At 37.3% G+C, this 23,413-nt stretch overlaps 2 protein-coding genes across 8 annotated transcripts in view; one reads left to right on the top strand and one right to left on the bottom strand.

The window, feature by feature from the left end:
* Positions 1-10,398, top strand: part of KLHL32 (kelch like family member 32) — a 333,784-nt gene extending 323,386 nt beyond the window's left edge. For all 6 annotated transcript variants that reach the window (XM_069077193.1, XM_069077191.1, XM_069077195.1 and 3 more), the window contains one exon: positions 5,860-10,398. In XM_069077193.1, the coding sequence (XP_068933294.1) occupies positions 5,860-6,021 (162 nt within the window). In that variant the 3' untranslated portion in view covers positions 6,022-10,398. The remainder of the gene's footprint in view (positions 1-5,859) is intronic.
* Positions 10,399-16,789: 6,391 nt separating this feature from the next.
* Positions 16,790-23,413, bottom strand: part of MMS22L (MMS22 like, DNA repair protein) — a 162,214-nt gene continuing 155,590 nt past the window's right edge. For both annotated transcript variants that reach the window (XM_069077189.1, XM_069077190.1), the window contains 3 exons: positions 23,146-23,242; positions 21,039-21,206; positions 16,790-18,576 (listed from right to left, as the gene is read on the bottom strand). In XM_069077189.1, coding sequence (XP_068933290.1) covers positions 18,495-18,576; positions 21,039-21,206; positions 23,146-23,242 — 347 coding nt within the window. In that variant the 3' untranslated portion in view covers positions 16,790-18,494. The remainder of the gene's footprint in view (positions 18,577-21,038; positions 21,207-23,145; positions 23,243-23,413) is intronic.

Here is a 23,413-nt window from a genome sequence, read left to right as displayed (position 1 = left end):
AAGGGGACAATGATGTTAGAGACTAAATATAGTAGCTACTCTCTGCTAAAGAAAGCAATTTGTTGCAGACTTCCTTCCAGATCACTAATATTTTTTAGTTGTTTGCTGCCCTTCAACTTTTATCCTCATGCCAATTTATATTGGTACCAATCGAAGTCACGAAGGGGAAATTATCAAGAGAACTGAGTCTGAGCCCTGGCTTCGAGGATCCCTCCCCACTATTTATACATTCCTTGCCATTTTTCAAACTGACGAAGTCTATAATCTTTTATCATAATATTCTTCCATAAAATTTTACAAATAGGTTTATATTCTAAACAAGTGTTTCTCTTGGCTGGCCTTACTTGGCAACATGATCAAGTGTTTCCTGTTTTAGATAGTTTCTAGGCACTTTTGGCCCTTTTTTGTTGGGAGGACTGTTTTACAAGGTTTAAACTTTCATAGGAAGTAATAGTGTTAATGTGTATTCCTTTTATCCATTTCCAATTTTTTGTTATCAATAGCTTGTTTAATAGGTCAGATTTAAAGCTGTTTAAATTACAAAACATGTCTGACTCTTATTTTGATTTAACATTGTTTGACAAACACAGGTAACTCAAAGTCCCTGACTCTTCTTAAATAAAATCATTAATGACATATAGTAGAGAACTAATTTAGAGAAATATCACTGTACCTCTTTGTAACCTAAACTCTGCACTTTTCTTTTACTATTTTTTATAAGTAAGTTTTAAAAAAAACTTTTATAAAAGTAATATTCTTAAAAATGAAAACATTTCTCTGTAGTAGAGAAGCATGTTGTTGGCATCTTAAATCTAAGGCCTCCCTGGCTATCTTTTCCAATGCTGATTGCACCTTTACTCATTCTCTTTGGCTTCCAGGTCAAGGTGGGGTAGAATACTCGTTGCTCCCTATTGCTTTTTCCAGGTTCCCCCCCTTCCTCAGTCACTCAGTAACCTCTCTTCCTTTCATTTTGATGCTGTTAATATCTCCCACCCCTTCTCTGTAACTTACTTCAGAAGAACCCATATTTTACATTGCCCAGAAGTACTTATGTTCTCAAACTGTGCATCATTCTGGATTCCTCACCCTCCACATCCAAGCTGTGGCCAAGGCCTGCCAGTTTCACCTTTGCCACATCTCTCCAGTGTGCCCTCTTTGTTGCCATGACAGTGCTACCACTCTGGTAGTGGCCTTCATTACTTCACCCCTTGATATTGTGCAATAGCTGCTGATGGTACTGCTTGCCTTACGTTTTTCCCTAATGCAATCCATCCTCCATTCAGCCACTAAAGCGATTTTCCTAAAGTGCAAGTCTGATCCTTACTTGATAACCTCCAGTGGTAAATGCAAAATGATTTTTGGCATTCAAAACCCCTTCATAACCTAGCCCCCTCCTGTCTTCCCAGACTTCTCATACCTTACTCCCCAACATGTACTCTTCAGTTCCTTGACACTGGTCTCCTGGCTGCCCCATGAACAAGATACTCCCATTTGCAGGCATTTTCTTTGGCTGGCTTTGTCTAGAATGCTCTTCCTTCTAAATCTCAACTACTGATTTTCCTTGCTTCCTTTAAATCCTAACTAAAATTCCACCTTTTACAGGAAGCCTTTCCTAACCCTTTTAACTGAAAAGTTTAACTTTAACTGAAAGTTCCAGCGTCCTCTCTCTTAATTATTTCCTAACTATCCTCTTTGTAGCTCACCTTATATATTTGCCTGTTGTCTCTGTTAGAGTGTAAGCTCCTCAAGGACAAAGGCTGTCTTTCACCTTTGAGTGCTCAGCAGTGACTGACACATAATAGAAACTTAATAAATGTTTACGTATTGATTAAATGACTTTTATGTAAATTTGGAGATTCTAAGGATACAGCTAAACCTTAATATTGATTTTGGTCAGGTCCATAAGGCAGCAGAAAGACTGCCAGATTTGCAGTCAGATGACCACTTCTTTGACTCTAGGCCAGTAATTTAGCCTCTTGGTTCTTAATTTCTGTACTTATTGATTGAGAGGGCTGGATTAGATAGCCATTAAGTCCCTTCCAAATCTAAATTTCCAATCCTGTGATGCTTAATTCTTTCTTCCTCCCAGGTTACTCTCAAGCTTTCACTACAATCCAACAGACTAACCAAATTATTTGGTCCAAGAAAACATGTACTTCCTCTAGTCTGAGCTATGTGATTTCTCTATTTATCCTTGACCTGTAACAGGCTGCATTCAGTGTTCTTTGTCTCAAGGGCAGGTGTGAAAGAGAACACACCTGACATAGTCAACTGTTAAGATTGTTGCATGGGCCTATTTTTAATGAAGCCACAGGACAAATATTTGAAATAAAGGTTTCTGACAGATGTAGAAGTACTATTGTTTATTTTTATGAGGGCATAGCAAATATTTGGCACGAAGCATTGATTCTAATCTACTTTGCCATGTATGAAGAATAACATACAGGGGAGCAGCTGCATACGTGTGCAAGTGATTAGTTTGCATTTCCAGCTCACCTCTACTGTTCTTCATTTAGTATTATTTCCTTTTGGCTAAGGGATGCTCTGCCAAATTGGCAACACCTCAATGCAGATGCCTTTTTTTTTTGCCAGCTAATAAGGGAGGGTTTTTTTTTTGGGGGGGGGGGATGCCAGTTCTTCCTTTCCTATGTTCACAGATTAAATGCATTACATCTGCTTAACATATGCAGTCTCTGTTGGCCCAGAGAGTCAGACAAAGGGTCTCTGGCTGATTACCTTCACTCAACTGGTATCTTCTCTTTTAACTGTGTATTCTGACATAGTTCTGCCTGAGTGGCCTTAAATCCTTCCTCTCCCTTAGAGATGCAATCTGGAGAGATAAGTGACAACTACCAGCAAGGATACTGTGTAAATAAATTGAAGAAAGGTCTCCCTACATTTGTCAAGCCTAGTGCCAAGGCATTAACAGTAGCTTCATGGCTAAAGGAAGAAAAAGAATGCCAATTTCGGCATGCCAGATCCTGCTGTTGCTTCCATACCTACAAGAGCTCATTTTGCCCCAGGTGTGTGAGCAAGATCTGCTTGGCATGAGAAGAGCACATTTCTATATTTGCTTTCATGGAAACTTAGATATGCAAAAATCACTTTTTTTTTTCTACAGAGTAATAGATGCACTTAAATCTCTTCCAACTTAACACCTACCCCTTGGCTTCATGGCACTATCAGAGGAGGAAGGCAAGGGCTCAGTGCCCTGCACACAATTAGTCACCAATACATTTTTAATAATGGTGACAAGAAGTAAGTTAGGCAAGAGAACAGTGAGATTACCGGTGTGAAAGACTGTTTTTGGGTAAGGTATGAATTTTACCATTTGACAAAGCAAGAGAATCCACCTAATTGCATCATTTGTGGCATGTAGCATTTGCTAGACAATAGTTCTCCATGAGACTCGGAGTTTCTGAAATGTCAGGGCCGTCATTTATGTTTCTCTGTATCCCCAGTTCTTAGCACAGTGCCTGGCACACAGTAAGCATTTAAAAATGTTTATTGACTGACCAACTAACTGACTTCATTCTGTCACCCAGAGTTCTAAGTAATTTTGCAAATTTAATATATCAAGAAGAGGGGTCAAACAATAACTACAAATCATATGTATATTAGAACTCATTTAGCTAGAGAAAGGTAATGCATGTTGCAAAGTGTTATTAAATCGATTATGAACATTTAGTTTCTTACCATGTGTGAAATTCTACTTTTTTTTTTTTCTGGTAGTACTCTACTCATCAAGGAAAACCTTTCTCCCATTAATGAAATCAAATAAAATCAGAATATTCCAAGTTCCACCATCCTATAAGTAAGACACAGAGCCTCAGTATACCCTTTGCTGTGGCCCTTTGACCAGTTGTTATCTGTGCAGCTCATTCCATTTCTTAACACTTCAGTCCTATGATGGGCTCAGCAATAGACAAAGCATATTGTACTTAGATTTTAAAGACAATACTTCTGAAGTTGATTGTACCTGTTTGTGTGTGGCTGAAAGATTCCTAGCCTGTAGACCCTGCAGCATTCCTGTAGCCTAGCCTTTTGGTTAACAGCCACGTCGATTAGTTGGAGTTGTTTGGCCCCAGAGATGATGCATTTTCTTTAAATGAAATCAGAAGCAGACTGTGGTGGTCGGCCACTGAAACTGTGCACCAGTCCCTAAGTTTGTATGCTTCAGGTTATACTGCTGAAGGACCTCTTAGCACTTCTTCTCTTTACCTTGTTTGCTGTGCCCTCCTTGAAGCTCTTTAGGGCAGGGAAGCCAAGCTGAGGTATTCATGACTTTGTGACCTATAGTTTTGATTAGGCTGAAGAGCCTCATTATTGTTGAGTAACTCTTGACCTCAATGTAACATGGAGGTGCCATGACAAGTCATTTAGGAGTTGAACGTTTGCATTCTTTGATGCATTTCTAGTTTCTCGGATAATGGCAGAAGCAGCACAAATTAACACATTTGTATGACTTCTGGAGGGATTCTCTGATGCATGTTTATGTCAGAGAAGAGTTCTTAAAATGCCCCTGGTGCAGCTCCAGTCATAGGAGGTTTCAATTAATGAACATTCCTAACATATCTATAGCTTCAAGCTTGTGTTTGTCTCTCCTCCCGCCAATAGTCTCATATGTATTTACCTATGGACCTTTCACAGGCTAAGATAGTCAGTTTATGTCTTACTGACTACAATTCGGGGAATAGTGGAAAGACACACTCTTTATTTTGTTATGTGTTTGCTGAATTAAATTGCAAATCAGCTTTTGGGGGGGATAGGTAGAAAGAGCAGAACCTTGTCCACTATCATTTATTGCAGTGTTATAATGGATAAAAATATGCTACACACGGAACTGGTCTTCTTGCATCTGTGCGATGCTGCCACCTCAGAGGCAGGCAACACGGCAAGTTTTTCTGCACACACACACTATATATTTGTGTGTGTATATACACGTGTATATATAAAAATATATATATATATACACATTCATACACACATATTCAATAGAATGCTACAGTTGGAGTCTAGAAAACCTGGGTTCAAGTACCATTTTTGGCACTTAATAGTTTTGTGACCATGGACAAAATATTTAACTCCTTTGAGGTGCAGGCAATTCTTTAAGACATGTTAAGTTGGAGAAACAGGTGCTGTATTGACATGATTCATTGAAGTATTGAACCATCATTATAGCAATGTGTTCATAAATATACTATCTGATTTGATCCTTATTCCAGCCCTGTGAGGGTAAGCAGGGCAGGTGACGTGGCATCATCGGCATATAATGGTTGAGGTGTTGGACTTCGAATTAAGAAACTTTGGGTTCAAATCCCACATATGATGCTTACTAGGTGACTATAGGCAAGTCACTCAACCTGCCTGTCCAAGCCTCAGTTTGCTCCTCAGTATAATTGGGATAATACCTATAGCACCTACCATCAAGGCTTGTGGTGAGGCTCAAATGAGAAGAGGTTCATTTAAGTGTCTAAAAATTTTTGAAGCACTACATAATTATCAGATCATCATCATCATCATCATGGAAAGAAAAACACAGAGAGATCAAAGAGTGTTCCATAATTAATAAGGAGGGGGTAGAGTGAAGGCACAGGCAGTCTTTTGAATTGGTCCAATTTTCTTTCCACAAATCTCAGACCTCTCAGTATGTGTTTGTGTATTTTACCATCAAAAAAAGAGGTTATACAGTGTCTGCAAGTACTGGTTGGTCAAAAATTTGGAGAATCAGAAATCACATTCTCACACCCGAGGGAGGAACTGGGTTTCTGTTGTGTTTAAACAAGATTCACTTACCATCTGTAAACTTTGGCAAGTAGGATTTATTCTCAGAGTATTGAAGTGCTTTTCTCTCAGCAGGTTTTGGATGTTAGCAGAGAAGGCAAAGAAGAGGTATTCTATGGACCTACACTTCCTTTTGCTTCCAATGGAATAGCGGCATGCTTCCTTCCAGCTCCATATTTCACGTGTCCTAACCTCCAGACCCTACAAGTGCCTCATCACAGGATTGGCAATGTCTGAGCATCCCAAATGTGCTGTTTCACACAAGTCAAGAGTGGGAGGAAAGAAAAGAAGAAAGCCATTGAAGCTTGACTATCCGATTGACTGTGGGCATTGAGAATGGAACAAGCCAGTGCTCAGTGCTTCCTTGTCTTGTTTTACACATCTGTCTTAAATTCAGATACATATTCGGTAAAAAAAAAAATCATTTTCTAAAATACATTATTGAAAAACTCCTGTCATTTTTTTCTCCTTTATCACATGTCAACTTACCATATGGTACATGATTTTTAAAAATCATGGTATAGCTCAGTGACAACCTGTTACTTGCCTTTGTGTGGCTCCATGTATCCTTCCCAGCTAGTGTTGTCCAGGATTATACAATACTATATTAGCTGTGCAAATTTATTTCTTGCTAATGGCATCACTGATTCAACAAAATAATGGATCTTCAGTATTGGACTTTTCACTATTAAAAAAACACACACACACAACAAAAAACTATTACCTATCCCCATTCAGTAGAGGCTCTGCATTACAGTATGATAAATTTTTAAATGTCATATTTTATTCAAGGTAATCCAAGAATAATAGAATGGAAGAAGGCTAGGGGAAAAAGCCAGAAAACTGAATTCTTACCCTATTTTACTAACTCTGTGACCTTGGGCAAAAAAAGCACAACTTCTCACAAATTTTAAGCTTCCTTATTATCTAGGCAGTGTAATTATCTCCTCTTTCCATGCCAAAGGGACTTTTTGAAGATGAGACAAGCACTGTGAAGTGTTTTGACCTCTTAAGGAAAATAAAAAGTATTCCTAAATTATAAGATATCACTACTGTCTTCAGGATCATGTAACTGAGCACAGGGAGTACAGATTCTTTTTTATGTTTAAAAATGACCAGATCCAACTTGGAAAGTGTAAAAGTATGTAAGAAAATGTATACAAATCCCCAAATGAATAGTAGATAGTAATTAGGATGAAGAGAGTTTACTTATTCCATCTATCTCCAACCTTGTACAAATCCTTGCCTCAAGTAATAACTCAAACATCTCTCATTCAAACTTTGTTCAGTGAAAGATGACATTTAAAAGCTCAAAAAATTAGTTTGCACTAATTACATACCATAATGTGCTTTGACATAAATTTGAACCTAGAAAAGGCAGTTCTAAGAATTTAAAAGTTTTCTTACTTTATTAAAGGTTATGTCAATCTTGAGTACTTAAGAGATTATTCTCCACCCTTTCCATCTATATTTTATTATTAATACTTTTAATAATGAATTGGAAATCTCTTTTCAGACCAGATTTGTATCCTCTTTATTAAAAAAAATAAAACAAATATTGACTTCCACCTCCATAAACCCTACTATTCAAATACCATATTTGATGTATAAATCCAATAGGTGATTTGTTTGATCTAACTATGGACCAATTTGCCTTTATTGAGTTAAGATTTTACTATGACCCATTTGTCCCCTATATATTTTAATTGCCTGTTGATTCAAGACTCTTCATTTAATAAGACACTGACATTTTATTCATACCAGTATTTCCTGCACACTCAGGTGAAAGGAGTCATATATTTAATGAATCAAATCCTCAATAATAGCAATGACTAAGTGCTTGCTGTCTGTTTCCTAAAAGCCACCAAAGCATTTAAAGAATTTTAAAATAGTCAGCTCTTAGATATTAATCTTTTAAAAGACATCATATAGTAAGATATCCACTAATTAGAACCTTATTTTGTTGTTATTGGGTAGGTAGAGAAGAGAGTCATACCGTATTTTGGAAAAAAGGAACAAATCAAGTCAAAAGCACTTCTTAAGGGCCTATCATATAAGGGCATACAAAGAGAGGCAAAAAAAAAGTCCCCTTTCTCAAGGACCTCAGTCTAATATGAGAACAAGCTTGAGAGTAATGATTTAGTTTTACTGTTGCTTTTTAAAGATAAAAACTCCCAGAACATCTCTGAGCCCTGGACAGCGAGAGTGATTTTCATCACCCCCAGTTAGTCACCTAAGAGATTCAGAGATACCTTTGTAAAGGAGAAATAGCATTTCAGAGGAAATCTGAGCAAGATTCAAAACAAAAAACAAAAATACAAGAGGTAAGAAACAAAAGGGTGTTTGGAGTTAGCCTTCATTAACCAGCAAATCAACACAGCATAACATTAGCACAGTTCCCAAGAAGTCTAGCTAAGTGAGACTTTCCTCTATGCGCCATACAGCACATGACTCCTCCCCTCCCATCTCAGGCCCAAGTCCCAGCAGATTTACTGGAGAGAAAACAGGAATATCAATTTGCATTTACTGACACTGTTTCAAATGATACATGGATATTAGGAGGTGGGGAGACAAGCTTGCGTAAGAACGAAACCAACATAGGATAATAGACAAATTCATACAATGACAGACAAGAACCCTTTCTTACACATCACTGAAACAAAACCAAAAAAAAAAAAAAGCCTTCCCTAATCTATGTATGTCAATTTAAGAATTTAAATTTGATTCATATTAAACATCTTTAGATACTTATTGATAGCTTTTTCCTGCTATAGGCTTTACTTCTAGCTAAACAAGATAACAAAGTGCATTCACATTTTCTCATTTAAATATAAAAATTGCTGAAATTCATAACTTTGCTTCACCCCAAACGACTAATAAAAATTAACGAATTGGAAACAACCTTTGAAACAGCGAGTTTGGGCTATGTGGCCAAATGATTGTTCTGAAACCAAATTCCTCTGAAGTGGACCAGATACATATTTTCCATTGGAAGGCATTATTAATCTTAAACTTTTTCATCTCCATAACTTCCATTTTTTTGCATTCAAAATAGAAGGAAATTATAAAATTTGCAAAATCCTAGGGATTAAATTATGTAAATAGTAAGTCTATAACTTCTCATGAATTATACATGAACTTCTTTCTCATTTCAAATTATTCTGTGGTTTTGCAATTTTTTGCTTAACATCTGAATTGAAATGAAGCCAGCACAAGGTCAGCATCCAGCATCGTGTTTGTGAGGTCAAGAGACAGAAAAGTCTCTGTCATTGTAATCAGCGCAGCATGCACCTGGTTGAGAGACCTCAGTCAGGCACCTGGATACATTTTATTTCTGAACATTTTCTTCAAAGTTCAACCTTGTGAATAAAAGTTCTTTCCTTCATTGGGTCATTTGTTTGTTGGTCCATTTGTTCATTCCTCCCTCCTCCTTCTGTTTCCCTCCTTCACTGTGTTTATTTCTCAACTACTGCAATAACTAGGCAACTACCAAGCTACTTTTGCCTTAACTTCACTTAAACAGTATGAAAAGTTGGTGACTGAAGGTACTGTAGTTAAGGCCTAATCAAGCTTTCATTTATCATTGGATTCAAAATTTATTAAAGAAAGCTGACTAGGAAACAACTTAATAGTAATAGGCACTGGCAGACAAAGTTTTCTTACATAAACTCATTTGCAATGTAAATGTTTAGGTTTAAATAAACCATATACAGGATCTTTTGCCAAAGCACAATTCATAAAGATATTAGGAATAGCTGTAGTCATAACAAACCTTTTTACTAAGAGGAAACAATTGCTACTTTTGACCTTTTAACTCAGGATCTGATCTGTGTGTTACCAATTAGATTATTAGGTTCTAATTCTTCCAGATTCATTATTCTCCCCAGGATGGTTCTGAACAGGGCAGATAACCCAAAGGGTTATCCTTTGGGTGTGAGTGACTACTATTTGTCACGTGGACGCTTGCTCTTTAAACATGGAGTCTGTGGCTGTAGATTTTGGGGAAATCATATTTCCAAGAAAATGAAGTTCTTCCCATTGCAATAAATAACACAAAAGAAAAAGCAAGAAGGAGAATTAGTGGAAGTTAGCCTATGGTGATTGTGCTAAAAATGCTACATGTAAGCAGGAAAGAGAAAGTGCACATTCACAATTCTTCAGAAGCAAAGCCTTTTTTTGAACAGTTAAGTAAACAAGGATTTATTAAGCACATACTTTGTACCAGGCACCGTGACTGGGCTGGGGCAAAAAGGAACAGGTGAAAGAACGGGTCAAAATTGGGATATGATATAGAAGGGAAGACTCTAATACAACCCATTCACCTATTCTTTTATTGCCCAAGTAGAAAAAAGTTATACCCCAAAAGAAACATGATGTATCACAGAAAAACATGTTCAAGAAAGTATTTAGCTAAACAGTAGATTAAACATTGACCATCCTTCTGTCTTAGTAAAGAAGGATTTCTTCAAGGAGGCACAGGCTGCCACAACTTTTATCAAATTATTTGTTTTGTTTTTTTTATGGAAGTTTCTTAATTAAATGCTAATTAACATAGACCCTGAACCGTAACTAAATCTGGATGTCTAATAAAATTCTGCTATTCATTCATCACACTGATGTGCTTGACTCATGTTTTATACTTTTCATTTATATATTATCATTAAAACTTCTATGACTGAAACTTTCAGCTGAATATATCAATACCAAAAGATGTACCTTATTTTTATATATACATAGCACCATAAGACTAGATTCTATAGTCCGTGAATTCTTTCTATCTCATAATCCTGCTCAAGAGAGAGCATTTCAGTGAATAATATAAAGGGAATTTTATAGCTAATTCATTTCCTACCTGGTAAGAGTTAGGGTATGAGATGGTACAGAAAGATTTTCGTATTCCTCATAATTGATTTCATATGTACTGCTTTTTCACAAATGCCTTCATATATAAGTTCATTCATTCTTAGTTTCCTACGTATGCTCATCTAATGTGAAGAAACATAAAGGGAGACTAAAAAAGTGGCTTTTGCTAGAAAATTAAAAGGGAGCCACATAAAGCACTGTACTAGGAATCAAGAAAACCCAAGTTTAAATCCTCCCTCAAAGACTTACAACCTTTGGCCCTGGCCAAGTCATTTAATGTCTTTTGACCGTTGGGAGGGAATTAATCTCTTTCATATCTTCATCTGTAAAACTAGAGGATTGGTTTAATGGTACCTACTAACCCTAAATCTATTCTTTTTGCACTTTTTCTTCAGGGCTCACATTTACTAGCTAAGGTTAGCCCTGTGTGGGACAGCTAGGTGGAAGAGTGGATAGAGACCTAGGCCTGGTGTCAAGAAATCAGGGAGACTGGTCTCAAACACTTACTAGCTGTGTAACTCTGGGCAGGTCACTCAGTTTATTCATCTGTAAAATGGGAATAATAATTGTACTTATATCTCAGGGTGGTTGTGAAGATCAAACGAGATAATGATTATAAAGCATTTATCACAGTACCTTAGCATAATAAATGCTGTATGAAAGTTAGTTTCTATTGTTCTTATTGCTTTGTGTTAGACTTTTTCCAGTTAATTCCATATGGGAATTTTTAAAGGTAATTTTAAATGCATTTGTTTTTCTAATTTTATAAGGAGGGTTGGTTTGTTGATCCCCAATGACAGGGTATGTTCCAACCACCATAGCTCAGATAGTTAAAGTAGCAAAAGCTGACAGATTTGGAAGATTTGAAAAAGTAATATACTTGGGTTGACTTTAATGGAAGGCCCTGGCCCTCTGAATTTGTAAAGGAAGAATTTTAAGTCATTTTTTGTTTTTAAATAACAAGCAGCTAAATTTACTCAAAATTAGTTTAGTAGAGTTGAATTAGTAATGGACAGCTTCTGTTGAATCTTCCAAATGGAGCATAGCCCTGATCCAGTTGCTCTGGCATCAGGGATCGTGTCACAGAATATCTAAAAAGTATCTTAGAGGGGCAGCTAGGGGGTGCAGTGAATAGAGCACCAGCCCTGGAGTCAGGAGGACCTGACCTCAGACACTTAACACAAAACTAGCCATGTGACCTTGGGCAAGTCACTTAACCCCAATTGCCCTCCAAAAAGCAAAAACAAACAAAAAACAAAACCCTATCTTAGAGATTGTCTATTCCAACATTCTTAAGAGGGGCAGTATAGTATGGTGGATAAAAAACTGTACTGGAGCCAACAAGAGCTGGGTTCAAATCCTTCCTCAGACATTTACTGGTTGTGTCACCCTCGCCAAGCTTAACCTTTGTGCCTGAGATTCCTCATCTGGAAGACAAAGGGGTTGGATTGGACGGCCTCTAAGGTCTGCCCTATGACTCTATGTTTAACCAGGTCCAGGGAAATACACTAACTTGCATAGAGGGGACATAGCTAGTGACATAGCCAAACCACTTCTTTGTATTTTTAACAATGCCTACCACAATTCTGAGGAGGTAAACCCCTTACTTCATAATGATCTGCTAGGATATGTTAGACGGCTTCAATCTTAAAGAATCTGGCCCAGTGTCTGAGGGACTATCTCTAAATTTATTACTCCGGTACTATTTACAGTTCTGTTGCAAAGGACTCCCCCCCCCCCCAATCTATTTTTGCTGTATGGCATTAACTGGCAACATCCATAAAAATTCAAAGTAATTAAACAATAAATACACTAAGAAAATATAGAGGCTGCTGACCTGAGCTAGTAAAATGTAAGTATCTTGCATTCAAGTCCTTTATTTTAATCCACTTCTTCTGCATTAATTAATGCCTATCAAGAAATGATCATGTTGGGATTTCCATTCAAGTTTATGTGGAAGGCCTTCTAGGGGTACAGAGCTGTGCTTGGTGTGATGGGGAAAACAAATAAGTATAATGGAAAACAACGCTGGATTTGGAGATAGAAGCCCTGAGTTTAAAGTCACAAAACTGCCCTGAGCCTCAGTTTTTTCATCTTTCAAATAAGGGAGCTGGACTAGACAGCATCTAAGATGTTAAGATCCCATTGTTCTCCAAGAACAGATGATTTAGCTGGAGGAAACGTGGTGAGTCTTGGGGAGGGGAGGTGGCCATGTGAGACATTTTCTGTGCTGTGTGAGGATGTATATAATCATGTGCCGAAAGGAGCACTGGGTCCCTGCCATGGGGCTCATTGGTGATCCTCCACTCTTCTCCTGTTACCTTATTTCACTTGGCCATCTCAGTCCCCATGGATTCAGTTACTATCTCTATGCAGATGATTTCCAAATCTATTTGTTCAGCCCTAACTTCTCTTGTGACTTCTAATCTCACATCTCCAAACACCTACTGGGCATGTCAAACAATGTAGAAATCATAAACTCGGGGCGGCCAGGTGGCTCAGCGAGTAAGAGCACCGGCTCCAAGTGTCGGGATGATCTGGATCAAATCCGGGCTCAGATACTCAGCACCACACCCAGAAATAACTGGCCGTGTAACCTTGAGCAAGTTACTTAACCTCGATTGCTTAAAAAAAAAAAAAGAAATCATAAACTCAACATGTCTAAGATTAAAATCATTATTTACCCCCCCACTCTGCTCTCTTCTTCTGAACTTCTTAACTACTGTCAAAATACCACCATTCTCACCATCCAGGTTTGGAACCTAGGTGTCATCCTTGACTCCTGACTCTCACCCTCCATATCTAATTATTTGTGAAGTCCTATCATTTCTACTTTTGTAACACCTCTTGTATAGGCCCTCTTCTCTCGTTACCTCACATCCGGTGTAGATTGGGCTTCCTACCTCAAGTCTCTTCCCCCTCTAGTCGATAGAGTCAAATTAATTTTTCTAAATTAATTCCAAGTCTGACCATGACACCACCTTCCCCATCCCCCCATTTGGTCGATTTCAGTGGTTCACTGTTGCTTCTAGGATCAAATATAGAATCCTCTGGTTTCTAAAACTCTTTGTAATCTGGACCCTTTCCTACCTTTCTAGCCTTCTTAAATTTTATACATCCATCATCTCATACTCTGCAGTTCAGTGATGCTGGCTCCTTGCTAATTCTTGCATACAATACTCATTTGTACACACTGCATTTTCACTGGCTGTCCCCTCCATGCCTGGAACTCTCTCTTTCTGCCTCCTAGCTTCCTTAGTTTCCTTCGAGTCTCAGCCAAACCTACTAAAAAGAAGCCTGTCCCAGTCTTCCTTAATTTTAGTGCCTTCTCAATGAGATTACCCCCCACTTGTCCCTTACAGGGCCTGGCACACAGTAGGAACTTAACAAATTACTGACTGAATCACTAAGAATTGATTGAAGGAACTGGGCATGTTTAGCCTGGAGGAGAGAAGAGATTTAGGGGATACAACAGCTGTCATCAAGGGTTTGAAGAGTTGTCATTTGGAAGGAAGACTGGATTTGTTTGCACCCATCAGGAAATGGGTGAAAGCTGCAAAGAGGCCAATTAGGCTAACTGATGTCTAGATAAACTTCCTAACAATCAGAGCCATCCAAAAGGTGAAAGGGCTGCCTTGTGAGGTGGTGGGTCCCCACTCCTAGGAGGTCTTCCAGGAGAGGATGGGTAATTGCTGATTGGGTATATTATACTAAGAATTCCTTAGGTAAAGAGGCCAGACCAGATGGCTGTTTAAGTCTCTGCCAACTCTTAAATTCTATGATCCCATAAAATATAGCTGGGATACAATCAAGATCAAGAAGAAGGGTAGGGGTAGCTTGGTCACATTTGGAAAGACAGTAAGAACTGATTCAAAATGGTAGTAATTTTCCTGGCTACAGGTATTTGCTCCAATGTACAGGCACATAGATTTATGGTTTCAGTATGAAGAGATACTTTAATATATTACAGTGTGGCTATAACCTTCTATTTCCAAAACATAAGGTGGAGGCACAAGTTCTTGTAGATCTCTTCTCCAAAACAGGAAGCCTTTTTGAATATAGGTCTAGTTAGATATTGAGTGTTGCCTGTCTGAAGACTGGCCTGTGGAGGGCTTATTACCAGAAAGTTAGCCACCAGATCATACATTATGTTGCCACAGTGATTCAAGACCTATCTTCCAAGGCGGGGAGGAGGCTGCAGTTTCAGTGGTGAAGAGAAACTCAAAGATCTGAGTATCAAAATAATGACCTATTTCAAGAATACCTATATACATATATTCACATACATATCCATGTAAAAGCAAAGAAAAACAGACCAAAACACACAAAATAAGTAGGTTCAATAACAACTATATCCCTTAAATTCATGGTGCTATTTTTTCTGTAGCAAGACCCTCAAACTAAAGATACCACTCCTGTAAACCTTCTAAAGATAAACCTCCTCAAATGACCTGAAATCCTTTCAGACACTGAAACTCAGCTGATGGTACAACCCAAGTTCAATAAGTCACTTTTATAATGGAAAAAAAAGTTGCACACTCTAACCTATTAAGGTGCATAAAGATGCTCTAATTAATGACAGCAGCTTACAAGACTGTAGATGCTTCTTTGGACGTGGTGAATCCTAAGAGTGAGAGTGTGTGTGTGTGTGTGTGTGTACACGCATATGTATAGGGGTCCAGGGTGTACTAGCTTGCTATTCTGAATAAACTTTATTGTTAGGGTTTCTTTTTTTTTTTTGGAGCATTTTATTTGTATGTATGTTTTGCATCCTTAGAAAAAGAATCCCAGGATTTTTCCTCCTGTGTTTTCGTCTTGCTTCCTTGTAGTCCATAATGCCAGCTGAGGTTGTAAGCAAAATAAACCCAAACTGAAGGGATGGTAGCAGATTATTCTGCCACTTTTCCAGATCTTTTAATTAAACATCAAATCTGGGGCTGATTACACTACACTTGTTTAATCGGCCCGTGAGATTCACAACAGTTTTTCCTGCTCTGTGATCATCAATGATCTCAAATTTGCCAATGTAACCATGCTTCATCATCACAGTTAAGAACTGGACAATTACTTTAAAGCATGGCCTAATGAGAACCTGGCATTTTCCTCACTTTTCTGCATTGTTGATGCTTTTGAGAGCATCTGCCAGCACATTCATGTGCACCATGGTGGCAGCACTGCAAGATGGCGGAGAGGGTTTCTTCTTAAGCATGAAATATTTCAAACAATACCACTCCCTTAATGTTCCAAAATAAGTTATTTTTTCTCTAAATAGGAAAAAAAAAACAAATGGTAGGTATTTTTTTGTTCTATAACTAATACGGAATTTTTAGTCCAAGAATCTCAAATAACTTACAGATCTAAGTATTTTCTTTGGTAAAGTACTAGATCTATGATAAGATTAACAGACTCTGGATAAACACAAATAAGTAATTTTGGAATTATCAAATAAGGCCTATGATCAAAAAAATGAAAACAAACAGGATCATTCAATTCAGACCAATAGTTGATTAGATAGATATGTAATGTAGTAGATAGAATGCAGGATATGGAGGCAAAAAGACCTGAATTCAAATTCTCCCCCAGACACCGACAATAACCAAGTCACTTAGCCTATTTCAACCTTGGTTTCTGTATCAGTAAAATGTGGATAATAAAAACAGCTATTTCAGTGGGTCATTTAAATATCAAGTGAGACAGCATAATGTATGTACTATGGAAATGCTATTATTATTCTTGTTATTAATATATAATGCATGTTACCCTATCTGCAGTAATGACTGAATAAACATAACAGGCTTCATGTTATACCCCAGATGTAATAGTAATAAGACCATTCATGTGACTAAGTTTTGTTAAGCCAACTTACCAGACAGAAAAGGTTTTATGCTTTAAGAGCAACACCTCTCAGGGAAAAACATAAACCTTCTGTTCAGCTTAGTATGTGATTTTTTGCCATACTCTTATGTCCAGTTCAGAAGCAAACAAGTTCCATTCTGATTCTGCCTCATGGATTCCCATAAATATAGAAACTATTTCATTAAGTCGCTCTGAGCCCCCACCCTGATATATACAAACTGGTAAAATCTGTTTTCCAACAAATTTTCTCTCCTGCCTCAAACCCAGGTCTCATGGAAAAACATCATTTACTAGTCACATAATTTATTAACGGTAATCCATAATACAAAAATGTAAATGAATATTTCAGCAACGAATATAAAAAAGGTCAAAACCAGAAACAATTTAACCAGTGGTTGCAACTGTTGACTCCTTGGTCCAATGATTCAGTTTTCCCAGGATGGCAGTTTTAATCTTCCAGGAATTCTTTTCAGGCTATTTCCTCCATAGAATAAGATGTAAACTCAGTTCTCTCAAAATCTCTCTCATGGACTCTTGCAAAAGTTGATAGTTAATTCATTCAGTTGTGCCTCTCAAAAGACAATAGTTACTAAGTCTCCTCCGGGGGGGAAAATCATCTTAATTCTCTCAGTTCTCACATATTCCTTCAGTCATGACAGTTAACTATCATCCTCCTCCCCTGCCCCCATCATGATTCTATTCCTTCTTTTAATTAAAGTAACAATAACCAAAGTGTACACATGGGGTAGGTGTTTATGTAGGCTGGTTCCATAAATAAAAGGACAAACGGCGATATGACAGATTCCAATAATACTGTGAGAATACAGTAATACTAGTTGCTGAGGAAACATATGTACTCCTTGAAGACCTGTATGAGTCTCTTTAAGTGTGAACCTGAATAAAGACCCCAGAGAAAGTTCTCTCAAATCCCTTCCTCTGTGCTAATCTTAAAATAGCTCAATTTCTTCAAGCATGCTACAGGCAAATCTTGATTATTCAAGTCTTAAGTATCCAGATTATGGATCAGCCATGGTCCTGGTTTCTTCCCCTCCTCCAAAGCTATTAATCAATATGTGTTGATTGGTTGATTATGACCAATAAAAAGGGACTGTCTATGGAATTTGGAGGATAGGGGCTGAAATGAAAGGCAAAAAGAGTTTTTCTTAACAAATAAGGATTATCTATTCATTTAATTTTATATAGCCATCTTCTCTTTCTAGCTGAAAATTAGTTGTACTTGACAACCCTGATAGGAGAAAAAAACACCTCTATTATTGGAGCTAAAAGGCAGGGCAGGCAGCCTAGAATTTCTCAAAATTTAGCAAACCTAAACACAAGTTACAAAAGAACTCCAAGAAAAATCCTCCTTAAACTTTGAATGATTTTTGTGGAAAATATTCTACAGAGAATCTAAAATGATCACCTACTCCAGGTGCCTGGCATACAGCAAGAGTTTAACAAATACTTGCTGCTTGATTAGCTCCCATGTAGCAGTGTACCTGTAATTTCATGAGAGGTGAAAAATAACCTCTACTAGAAAATGGCTTGGGGCAGCTAGGTGGCGCAGTGAGTAAAGCACCGGCCCGGAGTCAGGAGGACCCAAATTCGGTTCCGGCCTCACATGCTTAACACCCACACAAAAAAACTAGCCATGTAACCTTGGGCAAGTTACTTAACCCCAATTGCCTTCCAAAAAGAAAAAAAAAAAGAAAAAAAGACTCCATTCTCCTTACTTGAAAACTCTTCAAAGCACCTACTGAAAGCTTTAGCTAGTGAACCAATTCCCACTTCCTCAATGATGTGCTTTATGGAAATCTAGAGTTATATGAAGAAAATCCTAGAAAAGAGATTTTTATTTTTAACGCATCATTAGAAGATTATCCAATTCATAAAAGTAGGAGTTTGGAAAGTGCAAATGGTATATCGTGGCTTTAAGTAACAACAATATGTTGAAGTCCCCAAAGACAAGTGCAAGTCACATAAAAAATACACTAAGTGTTTTCATTTTCCAGTTTCAGCCTCTCCTCTTGACCTGGTTGTCCTAGAAAGGATAAAAGTCGACTATAGGCTTCCCTGTTAAAAACAAAAATGAACAAAATATATTATGTACCTTCCATTCCACTCAGAGTACCTACAAATTGAGACCCTATGAAAAATGACATGTAAGCAACAGACATGGGAAAAGCAATGACTCCTTTCAAATTCATATTTACTGTTTGATAATAAGTAAGGCCAGTGGAACTATTGAAGGCATTATGGTTTGGTTTAAAGCGGCCTTTAATGAAATCCAAGTTACAAAGTGGCTTATAAAATTTCATTAATCTACTTAAATAATATGGCATTGAAGAGTCAGGGGATTTAAATAGGTAATGACATTCATCATTTAATTCTTATTAAGTGGATAGTAAAGGTATGAAAATCAAATGGCAAATTTTTGTTATAAGAAGCATAAATAGTAAAGGGAGGATAAACTGAATGACTTTATAACAGTCTTTCTATACTCCATGTTCTTCTCTCCCATCTTAGATAACAAAAACATTTCTAAAAGATCATTCTAGGAATAAGACATGTTTCAAATGCTCCAGTGAATAAATAGTTATTGCTGCCATATTATAGACCAATTCCTCCTGAAAGAAGCTTTTAAATAAGCAGTATTTTCTTTCACCTCTAAGTTTTCTTTACTTAAAAAAATTTTAAACAATTAAAGACAGAATAACTACTTAAAGCTTCATTTAAGTTACAAATTAGTATGTAAAATGAGAATCATGGATTTAGGGTTGAAAAGATTTAGTTGTACTAGTCCAACCTCCTAACTTAACAGGTTTAAAAGACAAGGAAACAGGCCTACTGGCTTCAGTTAAAGGACTTGCTCAAAGGTACAAAGAGAGCCAAGTGGCAGAGGCAGTAACAAGCATTTAATAGCAAATCATTCCTGTATCTTTGTCAAGAAGACCCAAAAATGGGGTGATGAGTTGGACATGACTGAAATGACTCAACAGAACATTAAGGGCCAGATACTGTCCTCAGTCCTGGAGACAGACAGGTAAAAACAAAGTCTCTGACCTCCAGGAACTCACATTCTAATAAAGAAGATAAATATGCAAATAGCTATGTACATACAAGATACATACAGTGTATTGTTGTTCAGTCATATCATGTCTTTCTGACCACATTTGGGGTTTTCTTGGCAAAGATATGTGCTGGAGTGGTTTGCCATTTCCTTGTCCAGCTCATTTGACAGATGAGAAAACTAAAGTAAACAGGTTTAAGTGACTTGCCCAGGGTTACACTGCTAGTAAGTGTCTGCGGCTGGATCTGAACTCAGGTATTCCTCCCTCCAGGCCCAATGCTCTACCCACTGTGCCACAGAGCTGCCCTATATACAGTGTAAACGGAAGATGATCTTAAAAGGAAGGCATTATTAGTGTGTGATTATTAAAGTGTGATTTTATATCTGACCTGAGACTTGAAGGAAGCCAGGGAAGCCAACAGCTGGAGGGGAAGGTTTGAAACCAACTCACTTAGACACTCTGGATATGGTGCCATTTCTATTGCAACATGCTCCAATTAAATAATATCGTTATTTAACATGGTTAAGAACAAATTTAATGACAGTGTTCAATAGACCAGAGTCATTTTAAGTTGAAAAATGTTATTTATGTGCTTATATGTGTGTACACACAGTTGCTAGGACTGTAAAAAAGGAGACTTTTTTTTTTAAACAAGCATTTGGATGAATTCACATAAGTACCAGGTATAGAGTCAGAGAGTTTGGGCTCTAATTTCAGCCCTTTAACTTGATATTTGTATGACCATGGGCAAGTAACTTAACCTCCCTGGGCCTTAGTTTCTTCAACTATAAAACTGTATGTACATGTGGAGAGATCTGGAACGTTAGGTCTCTTTCAACTCTAACGTGATGAGCTTTTCAAAGTTGTCACTGTAGGTGGCTAGTCATGTATGGCTGATGTTCTGTCAACGAATACTCAAAACATTGACAGTCTACCTTCAGAGTGAGCTCAGCAGGTAAGGGAAAAAGCTAAGCTTACTGTTTTCCAATCACACTGTGGTCATGAGATAACTTAGTCAGTGACCGTCTAGACTTCATGTCCAATGAGTTGGTTATGTACAAAACTCAAATATACCCTAAAAGGGCACTGATCTGCCATTGATGTGGCTAGATATTATAGAAGAATGTAACACTATAGGCTCTAAAGGTAATTCCAAAAAAGGACTTCCAAAAATGTTCTAAGTAATAGCAGCATCATATGAGTGTGTAATTTCCAAATGTACTGACTTTAAAACAGATGACACTCATTTGGAAGTGTAATTTTTTGTAGTTATGTTAAAAAAATAAATTTTACTGCTTTATGCCTGCTTAAATTGATAAAACTTTCATAACTCAAAATATTCTGTTCCACACAATTTATAAGCACTACTGTACAAATTTATACTGTAGAAACTTGTTTCCTTCAAAGTGAATGTGTCCTTTATTATCATTGTCCCAAAGACCAAAATAAAATTATAAAACATACCTTTGTGCAATGTTTCTGCCAAGTCCTTGTTTAAGCTCAGAGTCCTTCAGGCACTGAGTGAGTGTGGGAATCAAACTGGTAACAATCTGTCGGTCTAATTCTGCCACAATTTCTAAGATCTTATAGACTTGTAGCTCATATATCATACTATAGTCTTGGACAAACTGTCTAAAAAGAAAACAGAATACTTAGGATTATCTCTGGTACTATTCCTCAGTCCAGTTTCTGTTTGCAAGTGCACTGCAATCTGAGCACATTAGGAAGATCACTTCCAGATGGGGATTCTAAGAATGAATTTTACTAGAAATATACTTCATTTTTGTTTGTTTGTTTTTGCTTTTTGGAGGGGGGAAAGTAGGGCAATCGGGCTTAAGTGACTTGCCCAAGGTCACACAGCTAGTTTTTTGTGTTTAGTGTCTGAGACCAGATTTGAACTCAGGTCCTCTTGACTCTAGGGCTGGTGCTCTATTCACTGTGCCACCTAGCTGCCCCTAGAAATATACTTAAGAGAAGTACAGATTATTTTTATCCTCATTGAAATGTAATTCTATATATGTGAGCAGCAAAATTTAAAAAAAAATGCCTTATTCTGGTATAGGTGAGAATTAAAGGGGAAAAACTTTCCACTGATTCTTAAAAATTCCCATTGTTTCCTGTTCCCTCTCTGAGAAGTGGAAGTGGAGGTGGGGGGTGGGAAATTAGCTTTGAAATTTTTTTTCTATGCCTTCATGTCTTCATGTTTATGATTAAAGACTATGTCAAAAATTTAATTAAATTTATATATGTATATATATGTGTATGTGTGTATATATATATCTAAATATACATATAGATATGTATATATGTGTATATATCTGTGTGTAAAATTCTGTCTCCATTCCCAATTTTCATTCTCTTCTCAAAACAAACTATTAAACATGGTACCATGTACACAAACAATATACATGTGTTTGTTTTTTAACTCTCCCCTTCTCCTGCTTCACATTTTCCAGAAATTCTACATTTTTAGTTTGCTATAGTTCTTAGAGTAATCAAGTTAAATCCAGAGCAGACCACTGGAAAAGAGAAATGAGAAACTGAAGGCTATATGATAAAGTGTTAAAGCAGTAGTCCCATACTCTTGAATTCACTTTAGTTCATTAAAAAGATATGAGCTTAGGGGCTAGAGTAGGAAAAAAAAGTATTGGACTTGGGAAGAAGAAATCAGTGTTTGAATGCTAACTCTGACAATTAATAGCTATGGCACTGTGGACAAACAGCAACTTGCCTTTACCTCAGTTTCAATATTTGTAAAAGGGAGATAATATTTGCACTGTCTAGCTTTTAGGGTTGTTGGGAAGATAGCATTTTGTAAACTGAAAAGTACCATATAAACATAGGGAGTGGCAAAATTGAGCCCCAGATAATTATAATCACCAATCTTAGTCCTGGAAACCAGATGAAAAAAACGTATCTCCCTCCTTTAGTAGGAAAGGTAGGAGACCATGGCATGAAATGTTGCACATACTGTCAGATACAGCTGATAAGGTTGGTTTTCTTCTCCGTCCTTGTTATAAGAGAAGGCTCAGTGGGTGGAGGAGAGGGAGAAGTATATATTTGGAAATGATAGCAATGCAAAAAAAAAAAAAGCATCAAACTTTAAAAAAAAAAAACAACATACCATGAATTATCTAAACCTGCGTCCAACAATTGAGGAGGAAAGAGACATGGCGTTTTCTATGTGCTCCCATTAAAGAATGCACAGTAAAGAGAGTTCCAGAGGCTTCTATATTTTTGATACTGAGGGTCCTATTTATAGAGCTCCTAAAGTCTGTGCACCTGTCATTATGAATGCAGCACCCCGCCCCCCCCCCATGTTCCTCCTAACCCATGTCAGCATTTCTTCTCTACAAAATCCACAGGTAATCTAAAGTCAGTTCAGGCACCTTTTCCCAGACGACTTTAAAACAAAAATACATGGTAATAAAACTGCCAAGAAGACAACAATTGAAATACTATAAACAAATAGTAACACATTATGTTTGGGATAATTAGTTATTTAAAAAACATGTTGGCTGTCAAATGGCTTGCAATAGTTTCCTTGCCAGTTGGCATATTTTCCAGTTACCTAAACACAGAAGTCAGCTGGGTGGCAGGCTCTCCTCCTGACCCTGCTTGGCAGGCTTTTACAATGGAGTCCAGGTTCTCAGTGGCTAGTCTTTTAACTAGGAGGAAAAATTATAGCATTACACAGTATGTCTGAATTGACCATCTGGATACTGGTTTTTATGAAGACTTTATTCTCTTGATTTAGAAAAATAAATAGTCCCTTTTCTTAAAGTATATACTTTCTTCTTTTGATCTTCTTGAGCTGAGGATCAAGTAAGCAAGACTGA

Source organism: Petaurus breviceps, unplaced genomic scaffold (assembly GCF_028583685.1).
Source record: "Petaurus breviceps papuanus isolate PSGF00001 unplaced genomic scaffold, PetGlider_PUasm1.0 90977, whole genome shotgun sequence".
Lineage (NCBI taxonomy): Eukaryota > Metazoa > Chordata > Mammalia > Diprotodontia > Petauridae > Petaurus > Petaurus breviceps.
The sequence above is the reverse complement of the archived record's forward strand: the minus strand, read 5'-3'. Positions and strand labels throughout refer to the sequence as shown.